General features: G+C 38.0%; 3 protein-coding genes across 3 annotated transcripts in view; 2 read left to right on the plus strand and 1 right to left on the minus strand.

Annotated features, from left to right (window-relative positions):
- Positions 1-22: 22 nt before the first annotated feature.
- il17rc (interleukin 17 receptor C) lies at positions 23-8,454 on the plus strand. The gene is made up of 15 exons (XM_062415391.1): positions 23-1,850; positions 2,169-2,488; positions 2,768-2,990; positions 3,701-3,804; positions 3,968-4,076; positions 4,174-4,215; positions 4,312-4,430; positions 5,602-5,658; positions 5,767-5,815; positions 5,920-6,152; positions 6,492-6,545; positions 6,640-6,691; positions 6,885-6,980; positions 7,275-7,313; positions 7,415-8,454. The coding sequence occupies exons 2-15, from the start codon at positions 2,381-2,383 to the stop codon at positions 7,921-7,923; spliced, it is 1,794 nt and encodes a 597-aa protein (XP_062271375.1). The 5' UTR covers positions 23-1,850; positions 2,169-2,380; the 3' UTR covers positions 7,924-8,454.
- A 1,964-nt stretch (positions 8,455-10,418) lies between these two features.
- LOC133977287 (protein disulfide isomerase Creld1) lies at positions 10,419-13,519 on the plus strand. The gene is made up of 5 exons (XM_062415392.1): positions 10,419-11,899; positions 11,990-12,073; positions 12,404-12,499; positions 12,629-12,769; positions 12,842-13,519. Exons 1-5 carry the CDS (start codon positions 11,728-11,730, stop codon positions 13,060-13,062), a joined length of 714 nt encoding a protein of 237 aa, XP_062271376.1. The 5' UTR covers positions 10,419-11,727; the 3' UTR covers positions 13,063-13,519.
- Positions 13,520-18,541: 5,022 nt separating this feature from the next.
- The window catches only part of erc2 (ELKS/RAB6-interacting/CAST family member 2), a 31,757-nt gene continuing 30,128 nt past the window's right edge, over positions 18,542-20,170 (minus strand). The window contains exons 17-19 of the mRNA XM_062445068.1: positions 19,857-20,148; positions 19,675-19,812; positions 18,542-18,568 (exon numbers count right to left, since the gene is read on the minus strand). Coding sequence (XP_062301052.1) covers positions 18,542-18,568; positions 19,675-19,812; positions 19,857-20,148 — 457 coding nt within the window. The remainder of the gene's footprint in view (positions 18,569-19,674; positions 19,813-19,856; positions 20,149-20,170) is intronic.

Raw genomic sequence — 20,170 nt, forward strand, 5'->3', positions numbered from 1 at the left:
AACATGTTGTTAATAATGGGCATTCATTCATCACTTTATATATCGTTGATATAAAAAAAGGATAAAATCATGTAAATAAAACATAGTTTTCAAAAAGCATTGTTATACTTGTACACGACTAAGTACATCATTGGGGATTCAGCTGCTAAAAGAAAAGTAAACAGTGTTTAATACAGTGAATCAATAACGACTTCAATAACGAAGTCAGAAATGGCCAGAAAAGGCAACAGTTTGCTACCACAGTTTGGACTCTTAAATTATCTTGCTGCACTTCTGCTAAACATCTTGTACTTTATGGGTAAAGAAAGCATCCATTCTGCATATGACTGTGTATCGACTGTGAAAACCAAAAGTGAAAGCAGTTTATTGTTAATCTGCTCTTTGAATACTGTAATGTAACCCATCCGACATTTATACTAAAATAATTTCAACTCCTTACTGGAAAATGACTAAATCCAGCAAAGCGAACGAAGCCGTGTAATTTGGGCAACTATGGCTAGCAGTGGTACTCTCCATATATGTAAATGTGTGTTAATGTACCCATGTTGTGAAGCAAATTAGTATTGAAGTAAGAATATTTGCCCAAAACATAAATAAAATTGAAGCAACTATTTAGATCAATTGATAAATCACAACATAATGTACATGTAGTACAGAACGGTTGTGAAGAAACTGTTCAAATCCTTAATCAAGTAAATATGCAGATCACTTACAACAACAAAAAAGCAGTAAAAGATGCTGAATTCAGTTCACTTAAATAGAAATAAAGAATATAAGTGTTAAATGTAATTTTGAATAATGCTCAATTATTGGTACATTTTATGTAAGGAGTTTATACTAAAGTAGTGCTAGCTCTGTCTGCTTCACTTACTGTTTATTTACCGATGGTTTAAACAAAGATCAACACATAACTTGTTACTACTGCTATCAGCTGTATGTTGTGGAGTAAAATATTGCCCTCTGAAGTTTATCTAGCAGAACAAATGTATACATTCTCATAAAAAATGGAAACGTTGCCTCCCAGTCACGCTCCCAGTATATACAGTGCTTAAGTAAATATGCTGTTTCCTCTTTACTTTAACAAAGAGAGCTCACTTTACAAAGTACACAAGTAGGTGCTTGTTTTTAAACGCATTCCCCAACAGTAACTAAAAGAAATAGGTTTTGCATTGAGCTCAGCATTATGTGGTCAAACCAGTTGGCCCACTGGGTGAGACGTGTGTCATTGTGTTTCATCTCTCTCTCAAGCAATTGCATTGCTAGGGCAGGTCAAAGGTATGTGGATTCTCATGAATGGAGGTGGTAAACCTGTTTTTCAAGGCACAGTTAACATTGACAGGAAATCTTAACCCTAACACTAATCCTAACCCTAAGAATGTGTACCTTATTGTTAACACATTTAATAAAATAGCCATAGAAAATGATGACTGTGTTAAAAAAAGGCAGTTCTGTCTCTAGAGTTATTTTTTAACCCAGTGTTAAAGGTGGAGTCCTGTTTTGATTAATAAACAATAGTCATAGACTTTGCCCCTGTAGGTTGTGCTGGTTACACTGTGATGAGGAATTCAAAGCAGGGAGTTTCTGGATTGTGTCCATTTTAACACGATAAGGGACTGTAAAGTGGTGAGACTAAATCAGAGACACACAAATGGAGAGAGAGAGAGAGAGAGAGAGAGAGAGAGAGAGGAATGAGAGAGAGAGAGGGAGGGACTTCTTGGTCAGGACAGTGACGTGCTGTATAGTGCAAGTTTCACATGACTGAAACACTTGCTGTAACACTAAGTGTAGAGCTCAATAGAGAGGATATACACTGTTCAGACTGGATTACTTTAAACGGATTACTAAACACAGTAAGTCACCTAGACAATAAATGATAAATGAGATTATGGTATAATTTGATTATTATGATTGATCATTTTTAGTGTTGTATTTATATACTTTCATTTTATGTTGTTTTATTGTTTACTTCCTCAGTGCTGAAAGTGTTTTAAGGAGACTCTATTTAGTTCCCAGATAATGTGTCTATTAAAAGATTTTTGAATTTGAAAAATCAAATTGTTGAAAACAATAAGATATTGGAGATAGTTTTTCTTAAAGTTTGAAGTTTTATCCAAGTCCATTATATTTATATATTTATGTATATATATTTAATCTCTCTTCTTCCCCAGGCCAAAAACAACATTGAAACCCAGGCAACATCCAGTGCTGTGCTCTGGACAGCAACTGGTTGTTTTAATTGACATGCCAGAGTGCGGTTCCTGGCAGATTATCATCAAGTTTGATCCCTGTTTGACTTGATAAACAGGGTTGTCATGTCACCTGGAGAAACATATTTGTAGAAAAATGCTGAAGGCCTCAAATCTTAGCATCGCCTGACAAAATGTTTCCTCTTGGATGGCTCAGTTGGTGCCTTTTTCTGACCCTTTGCATGTCAACCTGTGGTTTGGAAATAACTGACTATGATGGCAACGGTGTAATTTGCATACAGGTAGTGTACAGTACACGACATACATACATTCTGTTGACAGATTTTAATTTCCTTTTAGTACTGAGGCAGCCTGCTCTGACATTTTAATTTCCTTTTTCACTGATACATTTAATTAAAAGCAAACAAATAGTCATAGCCATCTGCCAGAAGTAGGGATGTTGTTTGTACATTTATCACAACATAGGCCTCTGAACAGCAAATATTTGCTGTCCTGGCACATTAAACACATTCAATAAATGTTTATTTCTGTTTTCTGTTTAAATCTGTGCCTTCTGTTAGGCTCTCTCTGAATGCACCCTGTGGGATGGGGCGCTAATGCCAGACCCTGATGATGCTGTAGATGTCCAAAACCTGAGGCCAAAATTCAAACTTTGCTGCAAGGAATTAGCAGAATGTACATTATGTCTGGTGATAGACGCAGAGCTCTACATCCATCCAGATAACAAAACAGAGAGTGAGGACCACTCTGGGAATGATGAGGAGGATTACAGTGATCCAAAAGGTGAGGAATGGAATGGAGGTTGTGTGAAGCCAACTGTCATTTTTACTTGTTGCTGAATGACCAGTCCGGTGATTTTGAATGTTTGAATCCAATTAACCAGTTTTAGTACAGTGTTTGCCATCCAGGCAGCTACTGGATTAATTTCCTGTTGGTATAGCATAAGAATCAAGCTTACACATGCTTGTAATAGACAACACATCCCAGGGAACACTTACTCATCTGTCATTGTGAAATTATTGTCACTTAGCAACACAGAGGAAACTGTTTTGAGCAACAGTCAGTTACTGAAGAGCATGTCCTGGGATGTTGAGACATCATTACTGGAAAACAATAAACGAGAATACAGCTAACAGTAGTTTGTTGTATTTGTGTAAATGTTGTTTCCTTTGAGGCCACAAGTAGAAATACGATTTGTAGCTTTACTACACATCTTAATCAATCAAGTTGAACAAACAATTAAACACAGGCTAACATTTTCACTGTAAATGAAACCAGTGGCTGCCTGGAAAATGAAAAATCAGTAAAAAAGCGATGGAATGCTTTTGGCAATACAGAATATGAATTTGTAAAGTTTCCTCAGTTCATAGTTAAACAGAAAAAAACACCTGTGTGTTCTTTTAATTGTGGATTAAGAGTTTAAAGTGCCCCTTACAGTTCGGTTTTATTAGTTTTGGTGTGTTCTAAGCCCTCTCCTTTCTGTGTTGCAACAGTATCTGTCACAATCTGTTACAAAGCAGCGCAAACCATGCCCCTGTGCAAGAGGGTGGAGTTTACGGTTAATCATGCAGCTCTTACGCAGTCAAACCTGGCACAGGTACTCTAAACTCTGTACTGTTATTAAAGATACATACTCACTTCCAGTCAACTTGTGTGATAAGCCATATATGTGTGTGTGTGTGTGTGTGTGTGTGTGTGTGTGTGTGTGTGTGTGTGTGTGTGTGTGTGTGTGTGTGTGTGTGTGTGTATGATGTCTACAGGTGTCCATGGTAATAAATAAGCCAGTAGGAGTTTACTTCGGCAGTCAATTGTTTGTTTATTCATCAGATGGTGTGTCACAAGAAGTTGTGGTGCCTTCTCACGAAGAAGGTAAAGTTTATTATTTAACTACAAAGCACCTTTTGAAACTCACTGCTCACTACAAGCATGGCAACAGTTCCTGACACATATGCCTGTCTGTTCTCAGTGTGCTCCCAGCAGCCGCAGAAATACACTGAAGAGTGTTATGGTAAATTATCCCTATTTAAGACATCCATTGCTTTTTGTATCTTATGTGTGTTTGTCTTCAGAGGGAACAAAGCAGTTTTTCTTTTTCTCCTTTCAGTGCCCACACTCATCCATGTTATTAACTACACCATGAATCGAGTGGAGCTACAGTTTGCCGGAAGAAACCTGAGCTTGCACTCTGTGTGTGCCCAGAATGAGGACAATGGAAGATGTCAGGTCTGTGTTGTAAGAAGTTTGTGTTTCTCTCAGAGAGCCGTTACTCAAGTTAAAGAAGCAACACAACAATTTAAAAACAATGTTACATGTAAAAGTTTAGTCATTTAATTGTCTTTGTGTAATCATTCATCCTGTACACACCAGGGTTATTATAATTAACTAAAACGGAGACTAAAACTAAAACTAGCAGTGAAAAAATAATTTAGTTAACTGAAATAAAAATAAAAATGATAATTTAAAAAAACAAAACAATGCAAAGCTAACTAAAACTAAACTGAATTGCGGATAAAATCAGCTTTTTTTTTGTTATCGTTTAGTTTTCTTCCCTTTTTACTGTCCTGTTCAGTTTGACTTCTTCTAATACCTGGAAAACTAAAACTAAAACTAAACTAAAACTACTTAATCTCTTGTTAAACTAACTAAAACTAAACTGAAATAAAACAAACTGAAAAACTAAATAAAAATAAAAACTAATGAAAATGTAAAAACTATAATAACCCTGGTACACACTGACCACAGAAGAGTGATGGAAGGCAAAATTAAGTACACTAATTTTGAGCAAAAATGGAAAATTCATGTGATGATAAGCTCTCTCAGCTCTCTGAGGTATTTAAATAAAGTAAATATCTTTATATCTTTCACAGTTGACAGTGTTTTCCTGTTCAGCTGCAATGGAAGCATAGCAACAATTTGGCAATAAAAAGACAGTAACTTTGAAATATATTGACTTGATTTGACTAATGTGGACAGCTGAAGGTTCATATTAGCTTCAAATAAACTTTTTAATTCACCTTTGTATTACTTACAATGAAAGCGCATTATGAAGGGATCTCTCAGTGTTCAGTATGAACAGGAGAAAATCTTGTGTCAATGTTTATAGAGACACCTGACTATTGTTTAAGGAGAGACTGATAGACAAAGGAAAATGTGAACTGATCCTTTAAGTATTGTTAGGTTGTTTAATCTCAATCAGTCAATGCAACAGAAGCTGTATTTAAGTGTAATTCAGTAAAAAGTACAATGTTTCCCTCTGAAATGTAGTGGAGGAAAAATATGAAGTAGCATAGAATTGAAATATTCCAGTCAAGCGTAATTGTAAATATAAGATACTTCATTTCTTTACTCTACTGGTTTCTAACTCTCATTAAAACCATGTTAACTGTTACTTTAGATATTGAACAGGATGACCATCCCACTGTACTCTGTGACGCCGTGCATGTGTCTTCAGGTATTATTATTTAAATATCACGATCAGGTCTCACCAATGTATTATTAGTGATTTGTACTATAATAACTGGCGCTTTAAATAACTGACGTGTGTGTATATGTGTAATAGGCATGGCGTGAGGATGGCCATCAGCGCATTAAAAGCTGCCCCTTTGCAGGTGAGAAGGTTTAAGGTTTTTTTTTTTTTTTTTGGTATCATTTTTCAGGGTGAAGTTTGCTTGGTTTGGCTTTTCTGTTCTTACATTTTCTTTGTGTCATCTAGGTAAATTTGAAGAGAACATGTGGCAGAACGTGTCGCTGTCTGTGAGCAAGGGTCAAATGAATAATGAAGGTACGATGCTGTTGTGGAACCTGTCTGCCCCCTGCCGTCTGAAGGGTGAAGTGTGGCCCTGTCACTGGCCTGCAGACCTCACAAAGGAACACTGCAGTGAGATAAAGGGCTTTAGACAACAGCTGGAAAATAGCACATGGAAGCAAAACACCAAGGGACTCTGGGTAAGACAATACCCAACCTATACCCCTCATTTGTTTAATTTAAATACATCACCATCCCATTTTTCCCTTCTATTCTCCTTTAAGTAGCTTTAAAGTTGGGAAAATCACCTAACTGCACACTCTGTGACAGAACCATATATATGTGCTATTTTTTATGACTGCAAGTGGAAATATTTTAAATGTGTTGTGTGTGCAAAATCATATCCTCATTCCCCCAAATTGTAACCCGGCACATTTTGTATTTCCATAAAGGTTTTATGGGTCTGAACAATGTCAGGCTGCACAGCATTTAAGAAATGAACATTTCTTCTATTTTATTTACAATTGTGTCATCTTCAGGAGAAAACAGAAGTCTTTGAAGACATTGACCTTGAGCTCTCACCATGTGTGATGGTAAAGTTTTCTTAATTGTTCTCCAGTAAGTCACAGCATTCACTCTAACATAAATAAACTAAACTAACTCATTCATGTTTGTCCATTTTTGCAGGTGAAAGTAGAGGGAAATGGACCTAAGCTAGGTCCAATATGTTATAAAGACAGTGAGTCTGACACATTTTATAATTACAGAAACTGATATTGGTTTGGGTATTATATTATATTATATTATATTATATTATATTATATTATATTATATTATATTATATTATATTATATTATATTATATTATATTATATATTCAGTACCTATGACATTTGAGTTTTTCATAAGTGTGACTTTGTTTTGTCTCTGCAGCTGGCAGGTGGCGCTGGAGTCTCCTGGTTGTTGCTGTGGTGCTGCCGGCTTGCTTGACTGCACTCCTTTATTATTTTCTTCGTGACTTTGTCAAGAGTAAGTGTCTCAAATATGTATTAATTACACAACCAACAGTTCATGAAGAAGACAGAGAAGTGTCTTTTGTAACCAACACCAACATTGTCCAGTTGTGTGCATTTCCTCAGGCGCTTCGAACAAAGGCTCCTTTTATTTGCCTCAAAGACCAAACACTGTTTATTGGATCTGGGAATCTTTCATACAATAAAATATGCACACTTATGAGCTGATGCACACATTTTGTCCGCATACAATTTGAGGAATCAATTATTTATGGCACTAAAATGACTCAAATCTTCCTGACTTTTGCAGGATGGGTGTGGAGCTGGCATCATAAAGGATTTGTAGAGGGTGAGTTTTTATCTACTTTTAGCAAAAAAGCAATTAAATCATGATGGAACAACATCTCTGACAGTCATCTCCTTGTTTTTTTCCTCTTTTCTACTCTGAAGTTGGCAGGAAGGGTCATGTGGTGCTGCTGAGCCCCCCAGATGTGGATTATAATGTTTCAGAGTCTGTATGTGGGCTCGGCACTCTGCTCTCTAACCAGGGCTTCAGTGTATCCGTGGACCAGTGGAGCAGGAAGGAGCAGTGCACTCTGGGGCCTCTGCCATGGCTGTACTCCCAGCTGCTGGAGCTGAACCGTCTGGGTGGCAGAGTTGTGCTCGTATTGACCCGCAAAGCCTTGGAGAGAGCAGAGGAATGGACTAATAAGCACAAAGAGGTAGACAACGATCTCCCTCAGGTATTGTCTCCTTACTCTGATGTGTTCACGGCCTCCCTGAGCCTCATCCAAGCGGACAATCAGCTGGGCAGGGCTGGTGAACGTTTTCTCCTGGTGAAATTTGACTCCTTCGCTGTGCACCCTCTCAAGGGACTACCAAAGCTTCTTCAGGGCATTCCTCTGTTCCAGTTTCCCTCCCAGACAGAGGCCCTCTTCTCTGAGCTAACTGTGGGTTGAAAAGGGAGGGGATCAGGTAGACAGACATGGACAGTGTAGAAATGGGTTGCCTCTGAAGGATGGAGGGCAAAGACTAAAGAAGGACCAAATCAGCAGAGAGCATTGCCCTGTAAATATTTTGTTGACACAAACTTGGAGACAATGCCTTTAAAGTATCCAAAAATATCACACTGAAAAATGATTGTTGCTCGGTGCACATGAAGGACGTGTTCTTGCAGATGGTGGATATGATAAAGAAGAGACACTTTATAGAATAACACTGGCTTTAATCTATATTATTGTCAACAAACCCCATGACAAGACCAAAATAAGCAATATGTTTGTCTCTTTCTCAATATTTATGGAGATATCAGCACAAAACCTGCTCATTGCTACTGAACACATTCAATAATTGTCTAAAGCATCTGGGGACTGTACTCAGCCAGGATTGAATTGTCTTTGTCAGGCAGGGACTATTTTCCGCACTGTTGAATATTTACAACACTAAGATGGTGTATGATTCAACAATGGAGTGATATGGATTAAAATAAATAAGCTCCCAGATAGCAAAGAGTCATTGAAACAATGTTAAATCAACATTATTTTGTCAACGTTAAGTCATTGAAACAACGTTGAACTCTGATGTTGATTCAACATCATTTTGCACCCAAAATTAATATTGAAACAACGTTGATTTTCTAACTAAAGATCAACGGAATTTCAATGGTATTTCAACTAACACAAATGTTGAAACAATGTTGAAATTTCAACCTAACTATAGATCAACGTGCTTTCAATGATATTTCAATATTAAATATAATAATATTAAACCACAATTACTAAATATGCCTATATAAAAATAGGCTAATAATACAAATCCTGCTTTATCTACAGTCAGGGTGTTATAGACATAGGCCTAAATATGATAGGCCTTATTAAACAGGTTTTTATCTAATAGCAAATGACAAATCCACACAAAATATTTTTTTAAACAAACATTCATTTATTTAATCAATAAATTTCACCAAATTTCAAAGCTTTTAAGGGCGTCCAATCCCTCCTGGCTGGTCTAGGGTGTAATGCAGCCATTTCTGATCTGCCTGAGAAAAGGCAAATTCGTTTGCAGTCCCCATTTGTAGTGTCAGGGCGTCTAAAACAGAAAACACAAGCAAAACACAAACTGTCAGTTAAATAGCTATTACATGCTATTGTGCAAGTGTGCAAGTGTGCAGATTAAAATATTAAAAAGGAACACAAATATGGCATAACATAATTGCTTACTTGATAAATGATGAGGATCAATGAACTGTAAAAAGGACAAAAAGAGGTTAAGTAAACAGCAATTTAACTCACAACCAACCACAGTCCTGATAACATTACAGCAAAGATAAGAGTGTTTCTGTAACCATAGAAACACACAGTGTGTATATGTCAGAGTGGATTTGGTGTGACTGAATCTGCTGTTACAGTGCATGTATTGTGACTTTATCTTTATCTTATAATATTCAATAAGTAAATGCTCACATCAGAAGAAAAGTTAACGTATCTTTTGTAATGGCTCTGTAATTAATAAAATGGCTGCAAATTGGTCATATTGCTTTTAAATTGATCGAAAATATGGGCTGTATGTATCCTCGACCGCTGATCCTAGATAACATTGTCCTCATCTACAGTTAACAAGGCAGGCTATCTTAGAGAGCTAATGCTAACGCTAATGCTAATGATAACGCTAATGCTAACGCTAATGATAACGCTAATGCTAAGGTTATGTAAACACTTCATCAATATTTTAACATTCTGTTTATTTATAGCTAACAGTACCACGAAATAAACCGGTACACAAATGCTTGCTTATAACTTCTGAGTGTTTATGAAGCGCTTGAATGAACTTGCTGTGGTGCTGCAACAAGTGTGTATTATTAATTTATAAATTAATGGTAGAAGTTCTGACAGCACTCGACTGACTGCATATGCTGCACTATGTAAATAAACTATAATGTTACACGTTTACGAACATCAATTGGGTACAATTCAGCATTCAAACATTAGATAAATGTAGATAAATGTATGCTTACCTGATATGGATTCAGAAATTAGATGTGCGGAGTGCAGAAACGTTGGTCTAACACACGACGGTCTCCCGGTCAACTCTAATTCAATGACTTTTCAATCATCTTTCCCGGTCAACTATAAATCAATGACTTTTCAATCATCTTTCCCGGTCAACTATAGATTGATGGTTTTTCAACAACATGTAATTTCCCGGTCAACTCTAAATCAATGACTTTTCAACATCAGTATCATCACATTGTCAACCAGGAATCGATGCTCAATCAATTATAACCATAACTGTAAATCAATGTTATTTCAATGTCGCTGTTATCAACGTTGGGTTTCATCGCTATTGTAACAGTGATTCAACATTGATTTAGCATTGATATTTCAATATCAACCATTCTGATGATTCAGATGGAAAATCAACATTGTTTCAATGACTCTTTGCTATCTGGGCTATATTGTGCAATAGCCTACTTGTTGGCAATGTAAGATCGATTATTTGTTTGTTGAATGTAAGAAAAATGTAGAATATGACCAGACACTTTGGGCAACAAAATGTTTAACCTTAAACCCTACAAGCTAATTATATCCATGTACACTAAGGCTGTCAACACCGTCTAAATAAAGAGACTTATTTTTGTTTTCTGGCGTTTTATCGGATTGTGATTGGCCGGCTCTAAGTGCAGGATGGATGGATCTAATTGGTGCAAATCGGTGTCAGTTTATGCACACAAAGAGGCACTTGATAAGAATATCATTACATTCCGGTGGGGCGGTGTGTAAGGGCTGCTCCATTCTCCGCCCGCTCGGGGTGTTCGGGTTAAGTAGGAGAGAAGCGTGACAGAGTTTCTCAGCTGTGTACCACCGCTTCTTCAACTTTAAAGACCGACTGTTCACACTTAGCAGGCGTACACAGAGGAGGAGAGCTTCATGTCAAGGTCCACTTGAATGGCTGTTATGTTGACTGTGAGTTTATGTTTTGTTATATGACGTTATTTATTATGAATGTGACGCACATTTTCTAAATTAGCTTATAGGCCATTTAATACGTCAGACAGTACATTAAAGTTAAGAGTTAGTTAAGAAAAACAACAACACAGGATAAAAAGTATAGAAATATTATAAAGAAAATATCAAAGTTAGTCCCCTTAATAAAAAAATAGCCCCCTATATTATAAAGAAGGTCTACACTTGTGTCATCAGGCTATATTAATGGACATTTCATTGATTTTTCATCATGAACTAAAGGCTGTGTGAACTAATGCTTTGGCAGAAATGGACAAATCACTCAATCAATCAATCAGACTCTATTTGCATAGCACTTTTCATAAAAAGTAAGTGCTTCACACTTCAACAGGTCTACATAATTGCACACACTTCCACATCAATGTTACCTGATTTATATTGTTTGATGTACTGTTGTAGTCTTGTGTGTGTCTTGTAAGGTGCTTTGAGAGATTTTAAATAAAATGCATTATTATTATTATTATTATTATATATTCATCCAACATATATTCAGTTTATAGAAATTATACTGTTACATTCAACTTATCAGACTTCCTCCAGTAAAACAAAATGTGCCTCAAACAGACCCCAGACTCAGACCTCAAATCTCATCTTTGAGCCTTAATTGCTAAAATACTATATTTTGGGAGCTTTTTTTATTTTTTATTTTTAATCATTATTATACTTCCATCATTTAACAAACCTGGATGTGATATTGCGGAAAGATATAAACAGCTTTGTCTTCTGGACCGGCTGAGACAGATGGGGGTGAGGATGCTTCACAGGGACCTGCTGCCGACTGTATGGCTGTGTTGTCTGTTGGCTGTTCAGGTGCACAGCTGTCCAGATGCCTGCAGAAAGTGTTTAGGCCCAGAAAATGACAAGTGTGTGGAATGCAGAGCAGGATGGACGCTTCATTATAACATCTGTGTAGGTACTGTATGCAGAGGTTTGTGGAAATCATGGGGTATGGATGGCATAAGACAGACTAATCATTGAATATATGTGTTTTGATATGTTTCAGACATTGATGAGTGCGGCACTGAGCTGGCTAACTGTCCTCCCAGCACTTACTGCTTTAATACAGAGGGCTCCTTCGAGTGCAGAGGTTAGTGGTTTAGTCATGGTCTAAAAAAACCCAATATAGAAGTGAAATTGATTAACTTAAAAAATAAACTGAATAACTAAATAAACGTAGGAAAATGTCAGAAATGAGTGAAAAATGCAAATCACAATATTCGAGGCACAGTATACCAAACAACTAGTTTTGTCTTACCAACAGTCCATAACTCAGTTATTTTGTGATATCAAACAATAAGAAGCAGGAAATCCTCATATTTAACAATTTGGAAACATTTGGATGTCATATTGTATGCAGTGTTTTAGGAGTGCAGTGCAGTCTGTAAATGAAGATATTACACTTTCATTCTTTTCACAGACTGTGACCCAGCCTGTTTGGGCTGTATGGGTAATGGTCCGGCACGCTGCAGAAAGTGTACCCCTGGGTACAGACTGACAGGGTCCAAGTGCTTGGGTAATTGCATCTAAGAGAATCTTTTTAATTATCTCACCTGCATGAATTCATTATGTGCTTCTGAGGAGCAGCAGCAATCTACAAATCTCTGGAGAGATTATAGCATAGAGTATGTCTTTATTTTCTCAGATGTAGATGAATGCAGTGACAGGGTACTCGCCTGTCATGGTCTGAATGAGATTTGTACCAACACTGAAGGCTCTTTCCGCTGCAACTGTGCTGAAGGATTTATCCGCAAGAAGAGTGTTTGTGTAAAGAAGCAGCTGCCTAGTGAGTGACGTCTCATGTCAACACATACGGTAAACCTACTGCAACTATTCAAATGTGCATCTCTTTCTGCAGGTGTCCAGGAAAAAGGTCTGTTTGAGGATATCCAGGATGAAGAGGTAGAGGTTCTGCAGCAGATGTTCTTTGGCGTGGTGCTTTGTGCTCTGGCCACAATGGCTGCTAAAGGAGATATGGTCTACACATCTCTGTTCATGGGTGCAGTGGCAGCCATGGCGGGGTACTGGCTCTCTGACAGAGGAGACCGTTTGTTAGACAGCTTCCTAAAGGGACGTTAAAGCTCAGCACTGTCTGTGGAAGCACTAAAAAGAGGATTTCACTCTAAAAACTTTGAAGCTTCGGAAGATAGACACTTTATCTGGCAAACTCAGACTGCTAAAGCCTCATATTAACTGCAGCTCAACTTTTGAATGCAATTTTATATTTGAACAAGGACTGAGGATTTTGTCCCCGTCGCTTTAAGAAGGGGATCTCTTTGCAGGTGGTATGCAGAGGAAGAACTATTACAGCAGCTAAAGACAATCAGACTAAAATGTTAACCTGTCCTTCCACAGACTTCCACACTTCCAATAAAGAGTGACACAGCCATCTTCCCTGCAGCAGATGAGCTGGAAATGAATCATGAATGTATTAAACTTTTTTGTATGTTAACTTTTGAAGTAGCTCCCTTGTTGTGGCAACTTGGACATTTGCCAGGTGTAGCTTTAATAAAAAGGAATTTACACCATAAATGTATACATCGTTGTGTGTGTGGGCATATTTCATGTAGTGTTTTTGTTTCTTATACTGTATCAATCACACTGTATTTGTACTGCAAAAACATTTTTGATGTTGTAACCCCTTTTCTCCATGTGCACATGATGATGTATTTCTTAACAATGAAATCATTTCTATATGCCCTATATTGGCAAACTTTATACTCAAGATTATTCTATTATCATTTTAAAGGGTCCTACAATTATTAATGCTAGATTATTATTTTAAAAATTACTTAAATCAAATGAGCAGAAATAATAGCTATTCTAAACACTTTATAATTTATACTGTTCACACTACAGGACTAGATTATTGTAAAAAAGTTTAAAAATGCAAATAATGTGAATATGATATTGGAGCATATATTAAACATGCATTTCTATTACCAGTGTGCCTGTTTGCAACAATATCCTATTATGCATTTAATAAGTGTAAAAAGTTTATATTAGGCTGTTAGTGGGTAGACCGTATTGGATTTAGCTACTAAGAGTTAACTAATATAAATATATATTAAGAAAAACAAACACAAACAGAGACAGAAAGAAAGTCACCTTTATTTGATGGATATAAACAAGCTGGCCAACACTCAATAGTAATATTCTGATACAGCACATACAATAGCAAACTGGGGCACTGAGGACAGCCTCCTAGGTTAAAAAACAGAAAACATTACAGAGTATCCATGCGTCATTCAAAACTTTTACTCAGTCTCACTTTTTTTTTCTGGGGACTTCCTCTGATAAAGGTTTTTTTAAATAGATTTTCCTCTTATGCATTTGTAACACACGCACATACAAACATACAAACACACACAGCCATAAAACAAGAAATGCAACTGTGCACATACACACAAGCTCTCTCTCTCTCGCATACACACACACACGCACACACACATCTCGCTTTTCTGAATACATTTACACCAGCAACCCCAAAAACATGCTGCACTCTCACAAAACTGCACAGGCTGTCTACTAAGGGGACACAGTAAGTGAGACACACATCAATCTCAAACACAACATCACACCGTCACAATGCACGATGCGGATGCAATTAATGTATGAGGAATGATGCTTCATGGGAAAAACGCTCACACAAGTAAATCATTCAGCATGCTGGACACTCACATTTAACTTGTTCCTAGGTCTTTACTGTACAGCTCAAAACATTTACTTATACAAATAGTACAGTCTCAAACTGGCATATTCAATAAGCTGAAACAATAGAAAATATAAAGCTAACTTAAATACAAAAAATGGATAAAAAAAGTAAACATAATATTTGTTCTGTCAAACAAAAAATGTTTCTGGCATTGGTCACAGTGATTTGTTTGATCCAAAGTTTTCAGCAACAGACAATAAAAGAAAAACAATCTGTATACAACAATAAAGTGAAAATGTGGTTTAGGCGTTTTATACTTTTTTTTTTGAAGGCCCTTGAATATTACTGGTGAATCTGCAGGCCTTTCACCTCAAGTTTCGCCTTTCTACACAGCTGCTTCTAGACACAGATATGAACATGACTTCTTGACTTCGCCTCACAAGCAAGCACGGTGTCATTCACAACCAGGATAAGTAAAGTACATCTAAGCCCAGGAAACCAGCCCCAGCCTCTAAGCCTCTGTGTCTCCTAAACCTTTCAACACAACGGTTGAGAAATCGCTCTGCATAGAGAACAGGAGATTATCCTTACATCATCACTTTCAGTTGGCACGTTATGTAAAAAGCATGCATGGGCACAATTGAAATGTTCCATGTTTACTACCATGTAAATCATATATGCTATTTCATGGTAGGAGAACCCCCTACTTCAAGTATTCAGTAGATATGGACCTGAAAATGGAGGAATCGCACTCCGCTCCCCTGATGGTGAAGTGAGAGGATTTTTGCTCCTCTGTCTGTTTGCATTGTCTTCCCTTCTTTTTTTTTCTTTTTTTTAAATCCAAATCAGGAGATTTGTAAACACAAACACCAAGGTTTCACACAATCTGGCAATTCTTGGTCAGTGACAAGAGCTGTAAGGTTCATGTGGGAAGAAGCAGACAAAGATGACACATGGATCACCCAGTTTGTGGAACGTGGGACGATGGGGGACATTTATATACAACAATCAACACTTCACCATATAAGGGAGTCACACAGGCACCATGAGGGGAGGGGACGAAGAGGGGTTTTAGTAACAGTCTAATTTGTTTTTCCACTATACTGTAACAATGTGTGTTGGTTTTTCTACTTAATCAGCTGTCACGGTCACATACGTCACCACTTCTGTTTACGAGACAACGACAACGACAAACACGCGAAAGAAATGCATCCCGACAGAGTCACTCAAACCTCCACTTGGATGTTGATAGTGATAGTCCTCACTCACAAGTGCAAGTTCCTGACTGCTATGTGCAGCAGACATAATCTCATTGCAATATATATATATATGTATATATATATATATATATATATATATATATATATATATATATATATATATATATATACACACACACATATATATATATATATATATATATATATATATATATATATACACACACACACATATATATATATATATTTTCTGTTCTAAGTTGTCACCACAGGCCAAGTGGTCTTCAACTGAGTGTCAACAAATATTTTCACAATAAGAAAGGAATGTAATAATGTCATCTTTATTAGACTTCTAGATAGATTTGGATACGCTTCTCTATTTTCCATAAGCTCTTTGTTTTTATTTTCTTGGACTGTCCTGTATTTTCAGACAGGGAATGTTATCTCGCTGCTGAGGGGTTTTCTCACAATGTACAAATCAGAGGAAATCACACCACTCAACGCTTTAAATAAGACATTTCTCTGACCTCCAGCCAGTTAGAAAAATAACCATGAAGAAAAAACATAGATTATCTCATCAGTTTGAAACGATTTTTCTGACCACATACAGACACACTGTATAGATTTCTCTCTATATGTATTCTATATGCATATCTATCATATATGTGTACAGTTTTTTCTAATTAGGCACAGGCCACCTTGTTGAGAAGGAGAAAACAAGTCACTATGTTTGGGGATGTCACACAGACTACTGCTGGAAGAGGAGAATTACAAGGGAGGGGGAGCAGGAGCATACTGTAGGTCACACACTGTGTCAATGGCACAAATAGACCTGCAGGGAAACATCTACTGAACACCGCCTCCACTTCATAGTCTATTATGGTATTTATAGTAGCAGTATTCTTAGAGGGAAATCACCTCTGTGTGGGTCTTGTAGTGATCGTCACTCACAAAGCTCCTTGTTGTTAAATTGTATGTACAAAGCAGTCTTTTACAGTTGTTTATGAAGCCCGTTGTAAGATCGAGTCCCTCTACTGTAAAAGGACAAAAAGATGCTCTTGATCAGATCTTCTGACACCGTTTAGTTTGAGCACCAGCAGAAGCACCATTAGTAAAAATTCCTGCAACACGGAGGAGGTGCATAGGTGCATAGTCTCGGAAACTCAAAATAATCTGACTGATGAATATTTTCTGACCACTCTCTTGGCCGCTCTGATTGGACAGTTGATTACAATTTGATCAACTAACAGTAAAGATGGTAAATAAAAAAAATGTATTCGCTCTACATTGACATCTGCATAGATTGATTTTTTTTTTTGACTACTTCTGTTTAAATGAGGTAACATGAAGAGAAACATTGATGGCAACAACAGCTTTAAGGCCAAAACAAGCCCAGGAACTGGAGGGCCCTGCTCATGCCGCCAAGGAAATCCCAGATGCTGCAGGCAAGGCTAAAGGCGTGCTCAGTCAGCTCAAAGCTCTTTCTTTTGCCAAAAAAAATTAACAAACTAACAAAAAAAGCAGAAAACATAAAGCCACTCAAATCTGGAACATGCTAGACTTTGTGTAGTTTTGGGGGGGAAGCAAGTGAAAGGACATCACTTTTAGAAATGCTGAACATGAGCTTCTCTAGAAAGGGATGGTGGGTGGGACATGTATAAAGGTAAAAAAAGAGGTCACTGTGTGCCACAAAAAAAAAAAATCTAATCAACACAATTAAGTAATAAACAACATAAGAGACTCTGCACACTAAAGTTCATGATAGCCAGGTAGAGGGGTCAGATGTTACCAGGTGGGTCAGCAGGGCAGTGAGTCAGGCGGGAGAGACAACCAGAGCCAAAGGAGTCAGTCAGGCAGGTGAAACAGACAGTAAGACGACCATGATCTTTGAGCCAATCGGAGGCAGAAGGATGAAGAAAAAAAATCCTGGGCTGGCAGGGGTGAGACAGTCATGAGATCTCTGCTGGGAGGACCAAGAGGGCGTTGTTGGCCTGAAGAGGTGGAGCGTTCAGCAGGTGACGGACAGGTGAGGTGACCTCCGTGAGACCTCTTTGGCAGAGATATGCAGGGCCACCATCTTGATCGTGCGCCTGTTTGAGTGAGAAATGGACACAGAGCACATCTGTCTCTCCGTCAACATCAACATCTGTCTCTTTCAATCCATCTCTGTCCTGTATCTGTGGTCCTGTATGGAGGAAGTAGAGGACGCCTGCTCCTGTTTACACAAAGGAGAGGTCCCACATCACCTGGAGCAGAAAGTAAAGAACATCATGCTGTAAGTTGCAGTTTTTAAATGTTTAAAAAAAAAAAAAACTAAATACATTATTTATAGTGCACAATTGTTCAATATGTGTTATTACCTGATCAGCTGTCAGTCTCTCTGCCTGACCTGCACACCTCAGTGCCCTCTTCTCTTCCCTGGAAAAACAAAGGTCCCACTGCTGAGTGTTGATTGAGTGGAGGTAATAAATGTTTGGTCTGGTAGTCGTAGTGTTTCAACATCATGGCATGGCTGTGCTCCTCCAGTAGTGACTGAATCATCTGAATAAATCATAAAAATCATAAAATTTACTGAAAAAACTACAAGCAAAAAAAAGGAAGTTAAGAACTATAAAGTAGAAAAAGTCTTAAATAGATCTCACCCCTCAAAACAATATTAGAGCTTTGGTTGTTACAGCAAGGATTATGCCCATATGCCCTCTTCATCATCCTGTTGTTGAAGTGTTACAGGCCAGCAGCAGAGACATGCACAGAGGAAAGTAGACAGAAACTGGAGTCAGCGCTGATCAAAAGACATCACTTGCACAGCAGGCAGCATGATAGGAAAATTAGCATGTTTTGAGGCAAGCTTCAGAGAAAGGATTAATGTACAAACTGAAAGCTGGTGTATGAGCTTCAGGATGTTATTGCGACATTGTTACAGCAGTGGGCAAAGATTTTACAGGAGTATATTTTGTGTAGTGTGGCTTTGCATTTAAGCAACATGATGATGTGAATATGCACTATTGTACATATCTAAACTACAAGAAACTGTGTTCAATTAATCTGTCGATTATTTCCTTGATTGATCATTTGGTCTAAAAAATGCCCATCGCACTTTCACAGCCAAGGCTCATGCCTTTTTACATTTCTGGTTTTGTCGCAATAATAGAAGACAAATGGCAAGTGGCAAATCCGTAAAATATTACTAATTATCCAAAAGTAATGCTGATTAATTGCCTGATGACTGACTAAATGATTCACCAACTAATTGTTTTGGCTTTACATAAAACTCATCAGTCGGCTGCTGTCCATTGGCTGATTTGACAGTGATGTGTTAGCAGTTGCAGCTGAGCTGATATTTAAGCATGGCCAATTTTAGTCAGTAACAAGTTTTAGTTAGTAAGAAGAAATTGCTGTAAAGAACTGCCAAAAATTATAATATTTTAGGTTGTTTTTTTTTTAAAGGTGTCTCCATTATATACTGTAGTTTGTCTACCAGAGAGCTAATTATTTTTGATGTGGGTCCTTATAGAGTTTAATAAAGCTGTAATAATCAGACCACTGTTCAGTAAAATTCAAGGAGATCATGGTGTGAAGTCAACAGTATTTTAGAACTAGAAGTAGTATTTCAGCACATTTTGATGATTATCGTGATAATAATATTTATCCGTGATATTTTTACCTACAATAACTGGAACCTGAAAAGCAATTTTAATTAATTTGTAAACAACATAAAAAAAATTGTTTCAGATTATTTAGTCATGACCACTGAGTTAACCACTGAAACAACACAGATGATATTTAATAACACTGATGATGTGAGAAACATCTGACCTGGTCCGGGGTGGGGCGGTGACCAGCATGTGGGGGTCCTCGGGCAGGCCCTCCGCGATGGTGGGGTGACGGGTGACGTGGATGCTGGGCGTGGTGCGGGTGTTGCGGGTGCTGTGGGTGTTGTGGGTGCTGAGGATGCTGGGGATGTGGATGTTGGGGATGTTGTCCTTGTTGGGGAGGGCCATGTGGGTGCTGAGGGTGAGGGTGCTGCGGTGGGGGGTGTCCATGTGGGTGCTGTGGGGGATGCTGCGGGTGCTGTTGGTGAGGATGCTGAGGCTGTGGCGGGCGTGGATGCTGTTGGTGCTGGGGGGGTGGCTGGGGGTGCTGCGGGTGCTGCTGGGGGTGCTGTGGATGAGGAGGGTGAGGGTACTGCGGTTGTGGCTGTTGTGGATGAGGGTGCTGTGGGGGGGGCTGTTGGTGTTGTGGATGTTGGGGGTGCTGTGGGTGTTGTGGGTGTTGTGGGTGCTGTGGGTGCTGTGTATGTGGGGCATGTGGA

The sequence above is a fragment of the Scomber scombrus genome, chromosome 3 (assembly GCF_963691925.1).
Source record: "Scomber scombrus chromosome 3, fScoSco1.1, whole genome shotgun sequence".
Classification (NCBI taxonomy): domain Eukaryota; kingdom Metazoa; phylum Chordata; class Actinopteri; order Scombriformes; family Scombridae; genus Scomber; species Scomber scombrus.